Source organism: Alligator mississippiensis, chromosome 4 (genome assembly GCF_030867095.1).
Source record: "Alligator mississippiensis isolate rAllMis1 chromosome 4, rAllMis1, whole genome shotgun sequence".
Classification (NCBI taxonomy): domain Eukaryota; kingdom Metazoa; phylum Chordata; order Crocodylia; family Alligatoridae; genus Alligator; species Alligator mississippiensis.
Window position 1 is genome coordinate 129,584,048 of NC_081827.1, and position 22,771 is coordinate 129,606,818.

At 42.6% G+C, this 22,771-nt stretch overlaps 1 protein-coding gene across 3 annotated transcripts in view; it reads left to right on the top strand.

The window, feature by feature from the left end:
- Positions 1 to 19,834, top strand: part of STK38L (serine/threonine kinase 38 like) — a 72,057-nt gene extending 52,223 nt beyond the window's left edge. For all 3 annotated transcript variants that reach the window (XM_014607339.3, XM_014607341.3, XM_059726612.1), the window contains exons 10-14: positions 3,447 to 3,564; positions 4,048 to 4,171; positions 8,708 to 8,803; positions 10,369 to 10,460; positions 12,581 to 19,834. In XM_014607339.3, the coding sequence (XP_014462825.1) occupies positions 3,447 to 3,564; positions 4,048 to 4,171; positions 8,708 to 8,803; positions 10,369 to 10,460; positions 12,581 to 12,708 (558 nt within the window). In that variant the 3' untranslated portion in view covers positions 12,709 to 19,834. The remainder of the gene's footprint in view (positions 1 to 3,446; positions 3,565 to 4,047; positions 4,172 to 8,707; positions 8,804 to 10,368; positions 10,461 to 12,580) is intronic.
- The last annotated feature ends 2,937 nt before the right edge of the window (positions 19,835 to 22,771 follow it).

The window sequence follows — 22,771 nt, forward strand, 5'->3', positions numbered from 1 at the left end:
GCTTTCAATCCATCATTTCTAAAATCACCCAAAGGTATTTGAAGATTGTTATCAAGTCCCACCTCAGTCTTGTATTGTTCTGACTAAATAACTTTAATTATTTCAGTTTTTCCTCATAAGTCTTGTCTCTTGGGCCCCTGATAATTTTTGTTACCCTGTGCTGGACTCTTTCTGAACTGTCCACACAGTTCTTGAAGTGGGGGCCCCAAAACCAGACCCAGTACTCCAGGTGGGGCTTCACCAGTGCTGAATAGAGCAGAAGAATCATTTCTCTTGATTTGCAAATAACACTCGTGTTGATACAACCCAGTATGCTGTTGGCTTTTGTTGCAAAAAAAAAAAAAAAAAAGAGAAAAAAAGTGCACTGTTGGCTCATATTCAGCTTATGGTCCACTATAACCCCCAGGTTCTTCTTTGCAGTAGTACAGCGTAGCCAGTCCTCTCCCAGTCTATAGTTATGCATGTAGTTATTCTGCCTCCAGTGCAGGACTTTGTACTTGTCCTTATTGAATCTCATTTAATTGATTATGGACCATTTCTCTAGTCATTCTGGAGCCTACCCATAACCACTGGAACATCTGCAGTTCCACCCAACTTTGTGTAATCTGCAAATTTGCTAAGTGCGCACTTGATTCCCATTATCCAAATCATTAATTGAAGATGTTGAACAATACTGGACATAGAAGAGACCCCTGGAGAACCCAATTTGATACCTCCTCCCAACTAGACATTGATCTTTAGAAGTAACCATTTTCAGGTATTAAAAATGCCTTGTAGTGCTTATTCTAAGATTTGGCCCCAAAAATGATGCAGCAGATCAGCATAAATCACTTTGTCTTTTTGTTTTCCCCTTGCACTCTTGTCTTCTCAATTAGACTGCTAGCTGCTCAGGGCAAGGACTTACGTTGTATGTTTGTACATTACTTAGCAATGAAGCAGTCATCTTAGTTGAGTCTTGTAATTGCTACCATAATACAAAAATAATAATGTGCTTGATCAAAGTATAAGTGAGGAAATTAAATTGCTGTCCAGTGGAGAAGTAAACTCAACCACAGTATACAGCTTGTATAATTGTATACTTTGTAGTTCTCAAACTCTGCATTCAGCTGTGTGTGAGGTGTCAGGAGTCAAATCCCATGGTTCTTAGTGCCACAGAAAGATTGTTTCCTGAAGAATTTTAGGAGAATGTGTCTGTCATCCTGGGCAAATCAGAGGAACTGTGGGAAGTCATTGGAGGCCTAACAGCACTTGAGTATTTAGCTTGCATTGTAGATAGATTACAAGTCCAAATATTACTAGCATGTCAACTTTAACTGGAGCCAAACAATTCAGTATTTCTGTCTGTCAGACATGTTTTGTTTTTAACCCCAATTAGATAACAAATTCAGATTGAAGTTTCATTCTTAAAAATTTTGATTCAGAAATGTCACTGTTCTTTTTTTGACATTTTCAGTTGAAGTGAAATAGATCAGTATGCCTGGAATTTAAATGTTTAACCCACAGCTCTTCTTCTTTTTCAGACAGATCAGCGTTAAACTGAGTATTTCATTACTTTTTCATTATTTTCTGGTGTCGGGTTTCCTGGGGGATTAAATTTCCCTTGTTGCATTTCAGACCCACCTACCTGGACTGTGTAGCACAGTGATTTTTCAACCTGTGGTCCGGGGACCCCAGCGGGGTCCCTGCACTATGTCTAAGGGGTCCATGAAAGATGACTGTGATCGGTCAAAATTTGTGAATACACACACTTACGCATCTGAGCGGTCCACACCACCATTCAGAATTTCCAAAGGGTTCTTTCTGCACCTCCATTCAAAATTTTTTAGGGGTCTACAAGTGAAAAAAGATTGAAAGCCACTGGTGTAGCAACTCGGATGATTAGTCTTATACCAGGTCCCTCATGAGAGATGTAGTACAACCAGGAAGTCAGTCCTGTGTGAGAGATCAGAGGCCCAAACTACAACTCCAGTAAAGCAATGTGTGTTTAAAAAAAATGAACTTGATTTTACCTCCTTAACTGATTCATACTAAATATTTCAGGTCTTTTCAGTAAAACACAATGTTTTCTTTTGTGTTGAACTAATGTGAAATAAAATCTTTCATATAATTTTTTCTAGAGGTCTCTTAAAAAAACTGAAACTTTCCTTGTGTGTGTGTGTGTGTGTGTGTGTGTGTGTGTGTGTGTGTGTGTGTAAAAACTACATTTTCCCCTGGTAAATTTTTTGCAAAAAAAAAATTTCCAGGCAATTCTAGCATTGGCCTGTACTCAAACATAGCTTTTAAGCACTACACTTAGGGAAGATATCTTTTTTGGGGTGTGGGGGGGAAGCAAGTTAGGGTTAACACCTCACTGAGTAGCAACTTGGTTAATTCAGCAGCTGAAATAAGCCCATATACCAGGGGTGGGCAGTTATTTCGGGGGGAGGGCCGCTTACCCAGTTTTGGTAAGTTGTCGAGGACTGCACAGGTAGCCCCGCCCCTTGACAGGTGCCCCGCCCCCTGGTCACCATCTTGGAACCAGTGTCCCAATGTCTTGGGACCAATGTCCCAAGGCCAGCACCGGTGGGGCCCAAAGCGGGGCGCAGGCTGGCAGGGGTCTGTGGAGCTGAGCTGGGCTGCACCAGCAGGAAGAGGGGGCAGCTGGCCCGGCTCCATAGAGCCCCTGCCAGCTGGGACCCTGCGCTCCTGCCACCCTGCTCTGGGCCCTGCTGGCACTGACCTCGAGGCACTGGTGCGGGCCCCGTGCCCACCAGCCCCGCAGTACAGGCGGGGGGCAGCGTACAACCCTGACCCCCTGCTTGGTGGCAGGGAAGAAGCTGGTGCTGAGCACAGGGAGAAGCAGCCCCTCACCCACCCCATGCTCCCTGCTGCAGGTGCTTGCAGCCCATGCGGGGCTGTCTGGAGCAGGCACAGACAGTCCCAGGTGGTGTGGGGCACCAGCCAGAGAGCGAGCGAGAGGCTGCTCTTCCTTGAGCTTGGCACCAGCTTGTAACCCAGCCCCGCTGCCAGCCTGGCAGTGGGCCTGGGTTACAAGGTGCTGCTGAGCGCGGGAGGTGGGAGGGAAGCAGCCCCTCCCCTGCCCCATTCCTGGTGCCCCACACTGCAGCTGCTCACAGCCCACCTGACCACACTATGACCACATTATGAAATTTACTCTTCTTAACATTTTTATGCATTTTAGTCTTTTATATTGTAGAGACTGTACAAAAAAAGGATGTTTGCAGTGTTACTTCAGAATTTATTATTGATCTTGTGCTTGGGCATTTAAATGAACAATCTCTTTTAGGTTTTGTGTGTTGTAGTATAAAAATAGTTTGATAGACTGCATCCTTCTTCCACTAACTGTAGATATACTCTATAAATTCCAATAACATTTTTTAAAAGTTGGTTGTTTGTCCCATTTAAAGTCTCCACCGTTTCCCCCCACTCTTTTTCCCCACCTTTAGGCCTACTCTACTGTGGGAACTCCAGATTATATTGCTCCAGAAGTATTTATGCAGACTGGGTACAATAAACTATGTGACTGGTGGTCTTTGGGAGTGATTATGTATGAAATGCTTATAGGTAAGTTGTTACCAGCCCACAGAAGCATTCCTAGTTTGAAGGCCAGAAGGGACCATGACTTTATCTTTTGCATAACATCAGACTTAAAATATAACCCTTTTGTTCTCATTTTGAGTCCAGTTGTTTCTGTTCTGACAACAGTTTATGTTCCAGGAAGGCATTCACTCTTTAAATTAAAGACATGAAGAGAAGGAAAATCCACAAGTTTGATTGCATTGTAATCATTGAAAGAAATAATCCCAGTTAAAATATGAAATATTTTATTAACTAATATTTATTAGATGCCAAACTTTATTATTAACTCTAGTATTCACTGTTGTAATATCAGAAGTAATGTAGTTTTCAAGAAGACTTTTTTGGGTGGTGATGCTTTGGAGACTTTTGAGGGTGGGAGATCAGAGAACTAGTGGTGTCAGCAAGGGCTCACGCCCTTTTCTTGGTGAAAGGAAAAGCTCATTCAGCTTTTTCCCCCCACGGATACAGGGTATCCACCTTTCTGCTCAGAAACACCACAGGAAACTTATCGGAAAGTTATGAACTGGAAAGAAACTTTGGTATTTCCTCCAGAGGTGCCTATTTCCGAGAAAGCTAAAGATTTAATTCTAAGGTTAGTAACAACAACTTTTCTGGGAGTTCCACACTGTTAATATTGTGCTTCCATTATCTACAATTTCCAGTCTGGGTAGAACTTGGTAGTGCGGTAGGAAAGTTGCGTGGCTCACTTTCTTTTCCTCCTATAACTTAACTGGGTTAATTTTGTCAAGGCCCCCATTCCTTGAGGGGGAAAAGTTCAGCTCTCAGGGCCAAAATCTCCTCTCACTAATGTCAGTTCCTGATACAGGCAGTGGGAGCAAGTTAATCCCTGAAAGATCCCTGAACAAACTCACTATATGCATCAAAGGCCTGATACTGCTGTTCTGAGGCTCAGGGGACTTCTGTGTCAGAACTGCAGGGTTGGGCTTGAAAGAATCCTAGAGAGAAGGACAGAGGAGGAATAAAGGGAGGATTATGAACATGATAGAAAAGAACAGTGAGTGAATGGGTTTTACTGTTCAGTGTTGGGTCTCATAAGCAGGGATCCTGGTTATCCCTGATTTAAAAAAAAATAAAAAAATTGCAAATTCTCTGATTAAAAACCTCCCAACTCCCTAAATGAAATGCTACTATATATCTAATATCTTGGTATCAGTTGAACATGTTTTCTTGATATATTTACAATTTTAAAGCAGTTAGGAACCATACCAGTGCCTCAATCACTATAATAAAATAAATGCTAAATTCCTATACATTTTGGTATTTGATTTTGTGGTTTTTTTTATCATGGAAAATTAGAGCTCCCCCTCCCTTGTTTGCTCACCAGGACACAGCTCCAGGTCCCTCACTCCCTTCCCACAGCTTCACCCCCACCCCATCCTACTAGTGCCCCGAGCCCCCTGCCAGAGGGGGCCCCCAGCTGCCAAGGCTACGATGCTTGGTTCCTACTAGAGGTGTGTGAAGCTTCAGTTGTTGATTCGATTCGGAGAAGATTCAGCCCGATTCGGAGACCAAGTCACCGAATCCGAATCAAATTGGGAGACCAAAAAAACCGTCCAGATAGATTTAGAGTCTCTGAATCAATTCAGAAAAAGATTCAGAGATTCAGAAAGCAATCTGTCAGGGGAACAGAAACTGAGAAGAGGGAGGGGGAGCAGGGGGGAAAGATGCATCTGTAGTTGGCCAGTGACTGATCTTTCCCCGAGTCCCCTTCCAATTACAGTGCTCTGGGGGAGGGACGTAGAAACAGCACATAAGCTTCTGTCTCTAGCCTTTCTCTCCCTTTTTGCGAGCTGTTTCTGTCTGAGTACTGGGAAGGCCCCCTGTTACAGGCTACCATCCCTGCTGTTTTCATCCTGCTGTGCTTTAGCACGCACATGCACACGCATGTTATGAGTTTTGCTTTCAGAAACTTGAGGTGCAGTTTCCCAGAAACCCTTGCACCTATCTCCTTGAAACCTGGCAGGCTTCTTGGCCTCAGCAGGGGCTAGCATGCCTGCAGTTTTCATCGTGCTGCACCTTAACACACACACACAGAGTCGCACGTCATGAATTTTGCTTGTCAGCACCTTGTGGTGTAGTTTCCTAGAAACCCCTGCAACTATCTTCTTGAAACTTGGCAGGCCTCATGCCCTCAGAGGGGGCTACCATCCCTGCTGTTTTCATCCAACTGTGCCAAAAAATGACAGTTATAGGTATTTCAGTGATTCCCCATTATAGTCTATGGCCCTATCTCCGAATCAGCGCTGAACCTTCGGAGCAGATTCGGCCGAATCAATTTGGGACAGTGATCCGAATCTCTGAATCGAATTGCTGTCCTCCGAATCAGCCGAACCTGAATTGAATACTTCCCTATTTATGCAGGCCTAGTTTCTACCTGTGGTACTGCTGGCTGTCACTGTGGGTACAAGCTATTGTGTTGAACTTTTTCCTGTAGTGCTACTGAGGCTTCAGGTGCAGTTGTTACCCCGTCCCTTGGCTGCTCTTATGGGTTTCAGCATTACGGATCTTGCCTAGGCACTTGGCTGCAGTTGTAGGAAGAAACCGCAGTGTTGCTGGGAATAATTCTTATTTTTCTTTGTGGACTTTTTGTTTTTAATAAATTCAGAGGTAGAAGGGTGTGAAATTTATATCCTAATTAACAGGGATCTGGGTTTTCTGTTTGCTGGAGCAAAAAGCACAGATTTTCTCCTTTAAAAGAGCAAAGCATGGGAAATAGGGTTTCCCCTTGCAGGCTGGCAGAGTTTCAGCCTGCAAGGGGCTGTTTGGGCCTGGGTGGAACCAGAGGAGGGTGATCACAGGCATGAGGTGTTACGTCTGTTACTCCCCCCAGTCCATTACTCCTTACACTGCTGGCGGTGCAGCTGGCATGGGGCTCCCTGTGGCAGTGACAATGAGTCTCATTGCCCTGCCTCCTGGGCTCCTGCCCATGTCAGTCTGGCCAGGCTGCAGCCCTGTGCCCTGCTGTCGGCGCACAAATCTGGTGGGGCATGTACATTTCCCCCCCCCCAACACATCATCTATAGCGTTACCTATGGTGAGGCACCCTGCCTGTTCCCGCACCCCCTTTCCCATGCACTAGGGAGCTGGGGCTTAGGGGAAGGAGGCTGTATGTTGGAAGTGAGGGGCACCAGAAGGACCAAGGGGCTGGATGTCGGGAGTGAGGCACACCAGGAGGGCTGGGGGAGGTTGTGGTTTGGGAGTGAGGGGCAATGGAATAGCAGGGCTGTGCAGGACCACAAAGCAATGGGAGGACAGCCACAGCTGGACCTGCATCCTAGTGAGCGAAGGGGGCAGGGGGAACTTTGATTTTTCTCTGATAAAACCAAAATCAAACCCCCAAATGTAGGTATTTAGAATTTACTTTATTAAAATGTTTGAGGCACTGATAGCCTTCCAAGTTGCTTTAAAAACACAGATTTTGGATTTTTATCATGGAATTTTGGATTTTTAAATGGAAAAAACCAGGATCCCTGCTAATTTAATAGGATATAAGGCCCATTCAGCTGCGAGTGAAATTTATGCCAGCTTGTGGAAGTATTAATTGAAGAGAGTTTATAATCTGATAGACTTGCCATGTTACTGAGATACCTGTCAGAACTTGCTTCAGGCTGGCAAAGAGGAAATCTTGTTTTTGTGGATAGATATGATTCGGGAAGGAAAATATTTTCTGAATTAGGGTGCTTGATCATTTATGTATGTTTAACAAAGGTGGAATATTGACAGAAGCGCTCCAAATCTTGAAGCGCTACAAAGTGTATGATGCAAACTGGACTGGGACTAGAGAGCAGGATTCCCTGTATAACTCTTGACCTCTGATTTCTAGAAGTTCCTGATGACTGCCAAGTACACAGGAGAGCACTTCCACTCCTCACTGTGTGAGGGTGGGAGCAAACAAACCCCTGGGGGAGGTTGGAGGACTGCTGGAGCATATGGATATTTCAGGAAATGTTTTGAAGATGGTCCTCTTCTCAGGGGTCACTTTTTTTTTTTTTTTTTTTTTAAAGTACTTGGGCTATTTTTGAAGCACTTCAGGTGTGCACATCTTTCTGCTTGCTGTTTGGAGTGCTTCAGAGGCACTTGAAGTACTTCAGTAAGTGTGTCTGCCTATGGTCCTGGTTACACACATTGATTCTTATAGCTGAACAGCTCTGTATTTGAGCAGCTTGCTCCTATAACTTTTTGCTGGAAATAAAAAATAGCAGAGAAATTCCTTTTTTATAAAGAGAACAATTTCTGCCAAAAACAAGTTATCCAATGCTTTTAGCATAGAAGAGTAGACAGTTGAGAGAAGTGGGGTTTAGTTAAAATTGACTTTCAGAGGCTAACATGTAATACGTTAATAAGAAATGCTTCAGGCAGCAGATGGCTCAGTGGCTTGATTCTTGCAGCAGATTGACAGTAGGTTGCCAGGTGCATTAAACTTCCATTAAGTCAATGCTGCTCGGCACCTAGCAGGCTCACACACTCTGGAGGTGTTATATCTCCATTAGGCATGTATAACTGGGCAGATGCACTTTGTTCTTGAATATCCCACTGAGTTTGTTAACAGGTCCAGAAAGCTGAGTTGCAACACATACTTGTCTGGTGGAATGTGTCTCTGTCTAGAGGGGAAGGGTTTCAAGAAAGCTTTGTAGGGGCTGATTTGAAAGAGGGAGCCCCTAACAGATGGGTGCTTTAAAATCAAGAATCCTCTATGGTCTAGCACATTTGAAGAAACTTTAAATTATTGCAGGTGAAAGGTCATTGTTATAAAGCATTTTTCCAAAATCAGATCATACAGTTCTTGTGGACTGGAAAAGTTTGAATTTGGGGGTGGAGGGGTGTGGAGAAAGAGCAGCAACAGTTTTATTAAACAATAAAAATATTCCTATTGTGACATTCTTTGTTTTATCATAGAACTGTGATAACATTCAGCTTCTGGTTTTGTTTTTGCTTTGTTTGTTTGCTTTTGCTGGATACTATTAGAAAACTTCATATTGAGTAATTCAGAGATGAAATAGTTTTTAAGTCTTCCTGAGATTCCCGATTACAGGATTGTAGTGTGGTTTGTTTTGCATTGCTTCTTTCTACCTTAGGTGTAACAGTCTTCCCTTACCCTTCCCTTCAGATTTTGCACTGACTCAGAAAATAGAATTGGCAGCAATGGAGTAGAAGAAATAAAAAGTCACCCATTTTTTGAAGGAGTTGACTGGGGCCATATCAGGTATATATACATCCTGTGTATGTTAGATGGAATTACTTGGTATCATAATTTAAGATGCCAGGAATGCAGGGATATTTTTCTTTCTAATTCAGTTTTAATTTTGAAATGTAACTATTTAAAGAAAACCCAGTTAATGCAAACCTTGCTCTTGATGTAAAAACTGACTTTACTGAGCGGTTTTTAATGCACTTTTTCCCAACCCAGAACAGCCCAATGTAACATAAGACAAGAAGCAGTTGTAGTGAGAAAAGCTACATGATTCCTGCTTTGCACTCACCCACCCTTGGCAAATTTGCTCCACTCCATTATAGAGGGTTCTGCAGCTCTCCCTGTAGTTGCCTGCCATAAAATAGACTGTATAAGTATCTCTGCCTGCTTGTGGCCCAGCTCTAAAAATGAAACAGCAGTTGCCCCCCCAGGCAATATGTACCCTTATGGTGAGTGAGGAACCTCAAAGGGGAAAATTAAAAGAAGCTCATAAAAACAAAAGACAAAATTATGTATAGAAAATACAGGGAAATGGAAAAGAAAAGGATAGAAGGCAACATCTATAAGGGAAAGACAACAATAATCCCTTTAAAACCAATATTGATGGTGTCCAGTAGCATGATCAGTAAGAGTTGCTGCTGCTGCTCTCCTTTAGATATCTGGGTGATCCTGCTCTAGAAATATTGTATTCACAATTTGGAATTGTTGAAGCTTATATTTATGCAATGGGCCTGAGGTTGATCCAATACAAGTCTGCAGTTCTTACTCTGATACAGAGAGCCTTGCCTTTTCAGCATGGTGGGAAAAAGTGAGCAATGAGAGCAGTAACACATTTATTGATGCTGGATTTAACAGAGCAGCAAGGGGGGTTCTTCATCTAGTGTCATGGCTGGGTTCCTAGAAGAGTAGTTATTATAAAAGTGTGGGCAAAGGTATGAGAAACGAGAAGCTTTTGTCCCTTTCTCTTTCCTACACTTGCAATGCTTGAGTTTTAAATGTTTTTGATAATTTTAGAAGAAGCCACTTAGGAAGCTGTCTTGCTTCCCCTCCACCCCCCCATCTCCCCTTTTAAAAGGACTTGCTGATACCATGCTGCTTTGCTAATTTAACAGTCTGAATTAATCAGAATTTATAGAGCTACATGTTTAGTAGCCTGAGTATAGGAAGAACCTTGACTAGGCAGGTTGGGTGTGAAATTAATGCATGATAGTGGATCTTAGTAGAATGAAGATTGTGCAGTCAACTTCTGAAGGACACCTTAGTTAACACTTGATCTGAGCCTTCAAGAGGTATTACATTTAAGCACAGTTCTGGTGAACGTACAGGGACACTGTCTCACCTTTCAGGATTTCAAAACACAAAGTGAAGCATACAGGTGTTCAATTTAAAACTATGATGATTTCCACAACTCATATTTAAGTTATTATATTTTATACCAGCAGAGGTTTTCCTTTGTGTAGCATTTATCAAGGACCATGTTATCATTCTAGTGTGTACAGAAAAATATTTAAACATTGAAGTTAGACATAGCTTTGTTCATGTTCTGCAATCTGATGCTTATTTTGTTTCATGTGTAGGGAAAGACCAGCTGCAATTCCTATAGAAATTAGAAGCATTGATGACACTTCCAACTTTGATGAATTTCCTGAATCTGATATTTTACAGCCAGGTGAGACAGACTTTGCAACACATGCCAAACTTCTGGTCCTTTCATGGAAGTATTGTACAGGTCAGGAAACTGTGTTAATGATTTGTGTTTAAATTAAAATGGAAACTTTTAAATAAAAAGGAAACTTTTTATTTAATTAGGAACTATCCTAAACTTACTGCTCTTCCCAAAGTGTTATGGAAAGGCAGTTTTTAGCATTTAAGTTAACATAATGAAAAGCTGTGTGTGTGTGTGTGTGTGTTGCTTTGGTGAAAATAAATAAGCATAGAAAGTATAATAGGATTTCCCCATATAGTGCCTGTTGGCAAACTCCTGGTAAAATACATTACACGAATTAGTTGTGGACATTTGCTTCTGGTTTAAATTTCACTGTTGTAAAATATGGTGCACTCTTGTGGACAGAATTTTCAAAAAGGCCTAAATGATCCTGAACAGAAGCAGTATAGACTATAAGCTAGAGTGACTTAGTAGCACTAGTCTTTCTGAAAGTCGCTTGCTTTTTAAATAAAACATTCCTGCAATGGTGTATAGCAGGAAATTTTCATCTGTAGAATAGCGGATTCTACAAGAGGCCAAGTTCCCTCAGTTTCCCCAAGACCCCTTCCTCCTGTAATTCTGAAATTTTTCCTAGTGTATAGCAAAATAGTTTCTCCTTCTTAAGATGAAAATATTTTAAAACCTGAGTGCTTAATGTTGGGCACCTAAATACTTACTTAGTCAACCTAAATAAAATACCTAGCAGGGTTGCCAACCAATATTATTTTATTTATTTATTTATTTATTTATTTTTTACTGACATTTTTACTGACATATATTTTATATAATGTAAATACAGCAAAAGTTTTGTTATCCAGCACCCATGGTGAACGGGGGGTGCTGGATAACAAAATATGCTGGTTAATTGAGAGGCCCGGATAGGCGTCTTTGCCTTTCAGGCTGCCACTTCTCCTGCCATGTCACCGCCTCTCCCGCCGCATTGCTGGCCCTCCCGCAGGCCCCAAGGGACAGGGAGGCAGTTCCCATACAGCCTGCTATGCCCTGGGCCGTGGGGGCTCTGCGAAACTGGAAGTGCCACGGTGGGCACTTCCACTTTTGCTTTTACCTTACAAGCGAGCATTCCGGTTAATAGAGCATGCCAGCTTGTAAGGTGCCAGATAACATGGCTTTTACTATATAACCTGTCTGCCAGCCCCTGGACAACAATAATACGGGCTTGGTTCAAATTTAGGGGTTTAACGCCTACTTTCTAAATCTTGCTCAAGCCCCCACACAGAATAAAATCTTACTTGACTGCAGCAATGGTTTTACACTGTGCTATTCCCAATCCAGAATTCCCCTACTCACTCCCACATCTTGATACCCCAGCCATATTCTGCATTATGCTGCCCACCCTACCACCCCTACTCCCTCTTCCTGTCATGCCTGGTTCCTCAGACTGCCTGGGACTGTGTGGCCTGCCAACCTACAAGGCGAGCAGCCATTACAGGCAGGTGATGGTTGGGTTGCAGCGGCAGCCCATGGCTGGGCTGGTAGGAAGGGAAGGAGCTATGGAGGCTGTGTTCCTGCTCGTACATAAAGTGGTGCTTTTTTTGTTCTTTGTGCATCATATCATTTCTAGCAGCACTTTCATCCAGCCTCAATCAAGCCCAGAGATTTTTTTTTTTCCAGCAGCTGATTGATTGGTTGATTGGTTTTTAAACAGATGGACATTTCATCCTTAGTTTTTTTTACAGGCTGTTCATAAATTTAGAGACTGCTGGCAACCCCCTATCTAGCTTTCTATTAAAAAAATTGAAACTCTCAGCTCTCATCAACCTTACTTTGCATTTCTTTTGTACTTTGGTAGCACCTGATGTCCCAATCTAGAATCAGTATTCTATTGTGCTGTCCACTATATCCACACACATAAAGACCTGTTGCTGTCTCAAAATGTCTGATGAAACTGTGCCGTCGTTAAAGTCAGTGATAAGACTCCAGCTTAATTTAGTAGATCAGAATTTTGCCCACAGTTGTATGGTGCTATGGAAAAATAAAATGCAGGATTGGATGTAAAAAAAATCTCACAAGTAATATCATTATTTTTAGATGCATGATTTTTTTTCTTGTTCTCTCTGTTCCAGTGCCAAACACCACAGAATCTGACTACAAATCCAAAGACTGGGTTTTCCTCAATTATACATACAAGAGGTTTGAAGGGCTGACACAGCGTGGCTCTATCCCTTCCTACATGAAAGCTGGAAAGTTGTGAAATAAAACAAACCAACCCACAAAAACTCAGGTAGCTGCATCACCAGACCTGCTTGGCGTAGATATCAATACACTGACTCTGGTGCGCATTGACTTCACAAAGAAATTCTACAGGATTAGGATTTCTAAAACTACTACAGGAATTAGTTGGCAGTGCCAGCTGGCTTTTTTTTTTTTTAATATTTGAGTATTTTTGTTAACTTTATTATACAAAGGTACTGGAATAAAAGGAACATATTTCCCTTTGTAACTGCACTGCCTGTGTGTGTATAAAGGTTAACTAGGCCTCTGTGTACTGTGGCTTTGTTTGCACTGTAAGCCATCTAATCCATCCAGGAGAGAAGGTATCATTTTATGCAGCAGCATTGTTTTACTGCTAATTTGGTGGATTTTAGACATACAGTATAAGAAACATCAACTGTGTTTGTAAAATCCTTCTGAGTGGTTGTTCGCATGTTTTCTTACGTGCATGCAGTGTTGGATTCTTTTAAATTGCAGTGTCTATTGGGACCAAGTCTGCCTTCCCTCACCATTCCCATGACACCAAAACAGAACCTGAAGGGCACATCCCCATGAGTATGCACATGTGGTTTGCAGCACTGCAAACTGCACATGCCACTTGTTTTTTGACACTGGGAGATCCTGATGTCAAACCATAGCAGAAAAAAGCAGAGTAGCGTATATGACTGCAGAGTGCACTGCCTGAAACTGGAGCCTAGCTGGCCAGAGCTGTGTTCAGGCTGCTGGCTAGGCTCCGTGTGCCTGGATTGCCACTGCAGGCCCGGGAGGGCACCAGGATCCCAGATAAGGCGCTGGGGCTAGCCCAGGTGCTGGCCCCAGCCTCCCCTACCCCACCTGAGGCAATCTGCTACACACCAGAGCATACATGCAGGGGTGTGCCCAGGGACAACTAGCAGCAGCACAAATATATGCTGCTTCTATTTGTCCCCAGGGAAATGCATGTTCCCACTCATGGCGATGCACCCCAATTGTCTCTTTCTCTACAATTTCCAACTGTAGTTGCTAGTGTATTTATTTAGGATAATGTAGCTTTTATGTCTGTTGGCAAGTAAAAGAGTGGGGTTCCAGAGAGAGAGAGAAAAGTTGAGGCAAATTGTTCCTAGCCCCAGAGCTTGTATGTGATGGTGGAATCCAAGTCTTTTTACTTTAACTTCTTTTCTTGTTATTAGTAATGGAGTTCTCAAATAGACTCATTTGCCTCTGCAAAGCACACATTTCAGATAAGTGCTCAATATATATTGCACTTAAAAAGGTGCAAAAGCCACAGAAATCCCACTTTAAATATTTACTTTAAATATATGCTTCATTATGACCTCTGAACTTTAGCAGATGTCTTTCCTCATCAGATAATTCTCTTGCAAGTGCTCTAGTAAGCTCTTCGTCTTCCCTGAGTGTCAGGCCTCACCATTTTTCTGGAAAGTCATTTTTGACAGCTAAGTTAAAACAGCAGCTAAGATCTTCCCCACCTTTCAGAGGAAGGAGGAGCAAAGAACACTATTCTCAAGATGATCATAGAGAGGTCTTCTTTTTCAAGGGCCTGGTAAAATATAGCAGAAGTCCCACCATTTATCTGTTCCAGTTTATGCTTCCCAGCTGGGAATTTCTTCAAGTCACAGCTTGGGGTTCACCTGATGCTTCTGCATTAGCTGGTCAATGTCAGCTCTTATGTCTGAGGAGCTCACCTAATACCTCTGCTATTGCCAGCATGTTGGCATGGAAGCACTTGGCTCCATCGTAAGAAGTACCCACTGCTTTATGCAGTTGAATCCTCTAGTGCTGTCTGTTTTGGTACCAAGGAGGTTTGGTACCAAGCTCAGGGTTTTTGTATTGGTAACTGAATAACAGGAGTTGCCATTGCTCTCTTCAGGTATCAGTGGAGGACTTTCCAGAGCTTTCAGAACACTTGGAAGAGTAACTTTTGGTTTTGTTTTCAGGTAGCCTGGAACCAGATAACCTTGAACTGTAGCCAGTCATGGAGAGTTTAACACAAAAAGGTTTTTTTTGTCCGTTTATTTATGGTCTGTCCTTATCTTATTGTCTTCCATGTCCTTTTTCAGAAACCTCTCTCAAGAGGTATTGCTAAGAAAAGAGGTAGGCTTCCTTCTGCAATTTGGAGCAGTGGATGAAATACCCAATGTGTTCCTAGGGAAAGCATGCTTTTTTCTAATGTAGTGTTAATCCCAAGTAAGAGAGGAGGTTGGAGTCGCACTCTGGACCTTTGATGTCTATAAATTCATCTGTCACTTCACATTCAGGTTTATGACCTGTCTTTTATACTCTTCACTTTATATTTTGAAGATTGATTCAATGCTGCCTTCCCACATGATACTTATTTTGGCGTACGAATTCAACTGGTCCACAGGAGACTTTCCAGGTAGGAGAATCCTGTTGTCAAAACAGAGTGCTTCACGTTGGTCTCAAAGTGCATAGCAATCATGGTATCTTACCCAGGTGAACCAGGGATTCAAGTTTCCCCATCTGTCAACAATGGGCTAATTAGCCAGCAAGAAGAAACACTTCTATTGCCATTATTCCAGAAAGTAGTTAGTCTGTGTAATCGCTATGAAATCATACCCATCATTTTGCATCTTCCTTTAAAACAGCCAGTAGTGCAGCTCACCAGAAAATACTTGAAAAAGAATGGCCTGTCAGACTCTAGTTCTGTGAAACATCTTTCAAAAGCAGTGTGCTCAAGTATATGCTCGTTTTGCCACAGACCCAACAAGAGGTTCCAGATCTGCTCCAGAGAGAATTAAGTACAGATTCTTTGTGAAGATGCCTTTCTCATCCCTTGGACACCAAGATTAATCTATGCTTCTCCCAAATACCAAGGTTCCTGGGATAGTGTCAGTGATGATAGTCTCAGTATGACTCGCATGGTACCATTGTTCCAGATCTGATGCACCTGTGAATGCAGATTTTGATCATGCTTCAAGTTCAGCATAACTTGAAAACTCAACAGGGAACAGATCTTGCACCTATATCTAGCATCCTAGCATTGGGCAAGTGTGGATTCTGGATGGCTGACCTCCACAGATCCTGTTCCACAGAAATCCAGAATGTCTTAGCTTGTAGCAGGAAAGGACTCTGGTAGAGTGATTTGTGCAGTAAAAATGGAAGAGATTCTCTGCTTAGGCAATACATTGCTTTTTGATTCAAAACTCTGAAATGTCCATCAGTATCAGAAGATACCATTTACAGTAAAAGCTCTGTTTTCTGGCATCCCCCAGGAATGGAGGATGCCAATTAATCAAATATTCCGGTTAATCAAATGTGCACCATCTGGTGCACTCCCTGGCGTCTGTATGGTGGGGGACAGGGAGGGGGGCCCTGCACAGGCTGTTTTGCCCCACGTAGGCTGCTTTGCCCTGGGTCGTGGTCCGAAGAAGTGTCAAGAACTGTGCTCACGGCAGCAGCAAAACCTGGAAGTGGTAACTTCCAATTTCACTTTTGCCGTATCCCTCAGATGCCGGTTAATAGAGTTTTCCAGCTGATAATGTGCCAGTTAACACAGCTTTTGCTGTAGTAGCAATTCAGTTCTTCATCCTCTGATCAAGCATGTGCAGCCTTATGCCTAACAGCTGTTAATTTCCTCAAAAGCTTCATACAGGTCTTTCTTCCAGTCAGAGTAACTCTACTGTCCTGGGACCTCAGTGTTGTGTTAACAGGCTTAGTGGATCTCCCTTTGAACCTCTAGCAACCTGTTTTCTATATCACTTATGAAAGTGTTTTAGGGGACTATAATGTTAGCTTGAGGAGTAGGACTGATCTGAGTCCTCAGGGTGGGTTCATTTATATTCCATAATGGCAAGGTGTTTTTTGCTTTAAATTATTAGTATTTTTTTCATCTGACCCATGTTCCAGATTTCTGTGCTAAGCCATACTATAATCAAAGGTCTTCTCCTGCTATCTGGATAGGACTGAAACACTCCTAGTACCATTTTTGTCTTCTCTGACAGGAGGAAGGGTCAACTATTCTCTCAGGTTTTCCAGATGGGTAGCTGCTGTATTAGAAGGTTGTTTATCAGAGCTACCTTCAATCCACTCCTGATAGAAAGGCCCCTAATTGGTAGGAGTCCTGGCAGTCGTTGCAGCTCCTTGAAGGTGTGTGTGTGTGTGTGTGTGTGTGTGTGTGTGTGTGTGTGTGTGTGTGTGTGTGTGTGTGTGTGTGTACACACACACACACACACACACACACACACACACACACACTCTTCTGAGATGTGCAAAGTTGGTTTTAATGTACACTTTTACCATATACTACAAGTTAGAGGGTCCATGTACAATGCCTGCTTTGGTAAAGTTCTATATTGTTTAAATGGATTCCAGTAGGGCTGTGTGAAGCTTCAGTCCTTGACTCAATTCGGCGGAGATTCAGCCCAATTCAGTGGCCAAATCTCTGAATCTGAATCAAATCAGGAGACCCTTTAATCTCTCTGAATCGAATCAGAGAGATTTAGAAAGATTTGGCGATTCAGATATAGACACAGCTTCTAATGTTTTTTTTCTACATACCTCAAGGTAGCAGGCAGCTCGTGAATGCTGCAAAGGTGGGGCAGATGGAACATCCCACAAGAACATGGGGGGGGGGACACCCCAGTGCGCTTGGCAGCAGACCCAAAGCACTTCTGGTCCACTTCCGGGTCTGCTGGGGGTCCCTCCCATGCTTCCCCAGCTTGGTAACTAGTGCCTCCTGGGTCTGGGGGGGCACCCGGGGTCCCCCTGTGGCTGATCACGAAGCCAAGGGGGAATGGGAGGAGAGGTGGCCCTGCACACTCGGTGGCAGTCCTGGAAGTGGACCAGAAATACTTCCAGTCCACTTCTGGGTTCACTGCTGAGCGTGTGGGGGTCCCCCCCCACATTCCTGTGGGACGCTCCATCCGCCCCACCATCGCAGCGTTCATGAGCCATACCTGGTACCTCCAGGTATGTAGAAAAAATATTTAAAGCTATGTCTGTGTCTGAATTGATGATTGTCCAAATCAGCATCGAATCTTCAGATTTGGATTCAGCTGAATCAAATCGAGGACAGTGAACTGAATCACTGAATCAAATTGCTGTCCCTGATTCGGGCCGAATCCGAATGGAATACAGCCTGTTCTGCATGTCCCTAGATTCCAGGCATCTGTCTGCTGACTGAAGCTGCTGCTTTTGAGATACCAGAAGTGGAATACATGCGGACAACTATATTTAAAAAATATATATATATTACCCTATAAGTAACCGACTCTTTCAAGATTTGTACTCTTCCTGTATTCTGTGATGCATCCTCTTTCCCGTCTAATATAGAGTATTCTATTTTAGTGAAGGAATATAGCAGCTACTGAATTTTCCCTCTACCCTGTCAGCCCTTGGGTTGGAAAAGATAGGAACATGCATGGTACAGGCCTGGTCCCAGGTTACACTGTTCTTCAAAGGAATCCCATCTCACAGGCATGGGGTACATCCATACCAGGAGTGGAACCCGTGTGGGCAACTTGTCTTGAAGAAGCAGTTACTGTAGCATAACTGTTCTTTATTGAAAAGCATGTCCTTGATTGAGTTCACCAAGACCTGAAGACATTAAGGCATTTTCAAAGAAATAGTAAGCACTCCAGAACAAAGCTGGTGATTTCTTTTTATTTTATTCTTGTGGAGAGAAAGTATACATTTAACTTATACAACTGTCTGTTACACATTTATCTGTGCATACTAACTAGTTTACAACCAAGGAAAAAGCTCAGCCCACCTAGTCATAACACTAAGGATAATATGCATATACTATTGCAAATGGCTAATCAAATCAGTGCTCACATAGGAATTACTCTTATTTCTCTTCATTTCTCTTCATGGGAGACTTACTATAGTATATTTATTATAATCTCCTTTATTGTGATAACTGAATTTCTTTGTTTTCAGAAATCATGGCATTATTTTAAGCTAATCAACAATTCACATTAAAGAAAATATTAGAATACTGCTTTTAGAATTATACTGAGAAAGTTTTAAAGGCAAAACTGTGACGCTGTAATGAACTAAGGACAACATAAGATTAATCTACACTGGCTTTCCAGAACAATGGACATGGAACATATATTTTGCTTGTTAATTTTTTTTTTCTTTGAATTAATGTTATTTGTTTGGCTGTGTTTGTCATTGTGCCATTTTTTTTCCTTATTCTCAGAGTACCAAAGATCCTAAAATGGCTTGATGAATGCAGCCATGTGGAATTTTGTTTCCCAGAAGTATCTTTTGTTAACTTCTGTTTTAAATATGGAATGGTGTATACACATTGTAACACTTTTTTTTGCTTGGAAAGTTATTTGTTCCAGCAATGGGAATTGTTAAATGTTTAGTGAATCAGCGTTAGAGGTGAGCCTGAACCAGAATCCTGGATGTGAATATCCTCAGTGTGCAGTGGGAGTTTGAATTGCAAAATACAGCTGAAAGTTTGGATTTCGGTCTCTTTCTAAGCAGCATAGGTTAGTGGACTGAAGCACCTGAACTAAAAGATAGGTAGGTGGGAGGTATTGTTCTGTGTGTGCATAAGGGGTTTTAAACAATGTTGACAGCATTCAGAAATCAAATAATTGTTGATAACTGCATTTGCACTGTTAATTTGCCTTGCTGGAGAGTTGGATACGTTTTATTTTTATATGTCAGTAATTAAAAACCTAAATCGTTGGATATGGTATGGGGTAATAGTATTTGTTAAGTGTAAATTCACTTAAGTGCAAAAGGGATCATCCAAGGCTCTGTGGATTACTAAAACCTTTGGAACAAGCTGTAGGGAGGGCCTTGTGTTGGGCTCCTTATGATGGGGTGAATTTTCCCCAAGCATACAGCAAGTAGGGAATACTGCAGTTTAGCCCTATTATACTCTAATGCTTAGGTGCTCTCACTTTTTCAATAATACGAGCAATTGTAAGCATTGTAACGTACTGTATCTTGTCCTTCTAATGTTAATATTACAAAAACTCATTATTTGAGTCTAAATGGCAATGGCTATATTTTTCCTGGATTGTTTCATTAGTTGTGGTTGGGAAAGTTGCATAGAAGCATTATAAAAATTTATACGAGGCTTTTTATTCATTTGAAAATAAACAGCATTATTTTGTAAAGTTGAATTTTTTTTTTTTTTTTTTTAACCCGGCTCAATATTTTAAAGGGACTTATTTTCTCAACCTGAATATGTGGACAGCAGAGAAATTGAAATAGTGTGGGTGGGGTTCTAAGTTTTTTTCAGTTCCATCATACAGCATCCGAATAGCCCATAGACCAAACAATTAACCAGATGGCTATCGCTATCTTCACATGGCAATCATGTGACATTACTTTAAAAATGTTTATTATAAATCACACTGCAATAGAGAGAATTGTGGAGAGCCTGCCTCCCAATTTGTTGTATCAAATCTTTGGGTAAATCCTGATATCTTTTGTTAGACCAACTCAAATAGTTGGAAAAACGCTTCTTAGCGAGCTTTTGGGTACAAACACCCTTCATCAGGCTGAGGAAGCATCTGCAGATGGTTTGTGCTCTTCTACGAAGAACTCTTCCAACTATTTGAGTTGGTCTAATAAAAGATATCAGATTTACCCAAAGAACCTTGTCTGCCTATATCCTTAGACTAACACAGCTACAACCTACACCCCTTAATGTAGTTCAGCACTTAAGCAGGGGCAGGCAATTATTTGGGCCGGAGGACAACTTAAGGAGTTTTGGTGAGCTGTTGAGAGCCTGGGGGTGGGGGGTGGGAAATTTTTTTCTGACCTGGCCTCAGCCCCACATTGGGGCTGTTTACACCACCTGGCAAGTGGGGGAGAAGAAGGGCTGGGAAATGCCAATTGCTTGTATCTGGCCCTGGGCCTGTCTACCCTGCACCCACTACTGGGGGGGTTGCAGGGCAGGTTCTTCATGGAGACCAGCCTGGGACCCTTGTGGGCAGAGTGTGCTCAGCCAGGTGGATAGAGTGGGACCAAAGGTGGATGGGGAGCAGCATCGGGGAGTGTGATGGGTGGCCAGAATGATGGGGTGGTGACAGCATGGGAGTGGTGCCTGGTTCGGAGCTATTATCTGCTCCCTACACGTCACTGTGACAGGCACTGGTTCTGCAGACAAGGGCTGGCCGCTGCCCACAGAACCAGCGGATGTTGCAGGGACGTGCAAAAGGCAGATCTCAGCTCTGCCCTAAACCCACGCTTTCACCGCCCCACTCTGGCTCTGCCTGCCCATCTTGCTCCCAGATGCTACTCCCTGCCTGCCTGCAGCCCTATTCCATCTCCCTGGCTGACTTGCACACTGCTCATGGGGGCCCTGGGCTGGTCTCCATGCAGACCCTGTCTGTCCACCTGTTCCAGTGCCCCTGACGGTAGGTGTGGGTTAGGCTGGGGTGCCTAGGCAGTGGGGCTGGAGCCAGCAGTGGTGGATATGCTGGCAACGGCAGCCAGAAGCATGAGGGCAGAGTGACTTGCTGCTGTGGGGACAGCCAGGAAGCCAAGTCTGGCCACTGCCCCCACTCCTACACCACCATGCCACTCAGCCCCATAGATAGGCCAGGCAGCACTTCATAGTAGGCAGCACTTCCACACCTGGGGGCAGTGGGCCTGGCTGCACACACCAGGTCCTGGGTGGCCCCCAGGTCTGGGCCAGGCTGGACCGAGGGACCCACCATGGGCCAGATAAAATCACTTGGTGGTCTACAACTAGCCCGTCGGCCATATTTTGCCCACCCCTGCTCTAATGACTCTAGGCCCATGGTCGGATCTTACAAAATCAAAATTCCTGTTGACATGAAAGTTTCTCAAGGCTTTAACTGGACTTCAACAGCTCCACTGTTGCAGAAGATTTCAACAGGAGTTCTGGTAAGGATTTTGTCACTGAACGCTAATTTTGAGGCAAGATTGTAGTGGGATACTCTGGGTAAAATGAATCAGTTTAACTGGTTTTTGGTGTTGATAGAAGAAATTTAATTTTTTTGGAAACCCAAACAAGAATTGAACAGAAAATATTTGTTTGTTCATTTGTTTGTTGGCAACGGGGTCTGATTAATTATCAGCAATTGTTTGGTCTTCTTTAAAACACCCGGTCAAGCTTGAGGTTTATTTAACTTATTTCTAAGTTTCAATGCATAAAGCATTTTATATTAAATTATAATTCTGGCAACTAAACACTGGTGATAGAACATGGGAAGATAAGCCAATGCACAAATTGGATTTCCAAACCAACTAATGAATTTGATGGTTCAAATCTCTTTCATTTAAATGAGAATTGCACATACAATTTCTTAAGCAGCTTGAAAATGTCAGACTTGGTATTACAGTAAGCGTGGATGGCTTTTCTCAAACCAGCTGTGCCAAGTGATGGAGTTCATTTTTGTACCCATGTAATTCTCAAAGTATGACAGAAGGGGAAGAAGGGCAAGGGAGGGAAGAGCCCTATTAACCCTGATTACCTTTGCTTTTGTTTGTAAATAGGGAAACAATCACATTGACAATCATATACTGAATTGCTTGCAGAAGCAGGTACTGAAATTTGCATCTAGGGATTTTCAGGAGTATCTGAGTGACTGACTAAGGGATTTATAAGTCATCCAGACACTTCTGAAAATCTATACATAGTGACTAGGTTTAATTTTGTTAGAAAAATCATGGAATAAATGGGCTGACTTGACTAGAAGAAGAAAGGTAAACATTTTGACCCCGTCCCCCCCTGCATCCAAGTAAACTTCATCATCCTGTAAGGAATTTATCAGGGATTTATAAAAACTTTTTTTAATCCAGAAAGCATCATTATTGTAATCTAGCCCGACATGCATAGCACAAGCCATAGAATTTCACCCAGTAACTCCTGCACCTAGCTGATGGTAGTATCTCTTTATTGCAAAAGCCTGTCCTCAATCATAGTCATTCGATTTTTCTTCACAGTTCTATTTTTACTTCAGTTATTTTCACTTAGAGATTTTTCAAGGTGTGTTTATCCATGGCATATGGAGATTACACGAGGTTGTCATTAAAATAAAACTATTTTTTTGTGGTGCATACTTGAATAAGTGTCATACAGCTGC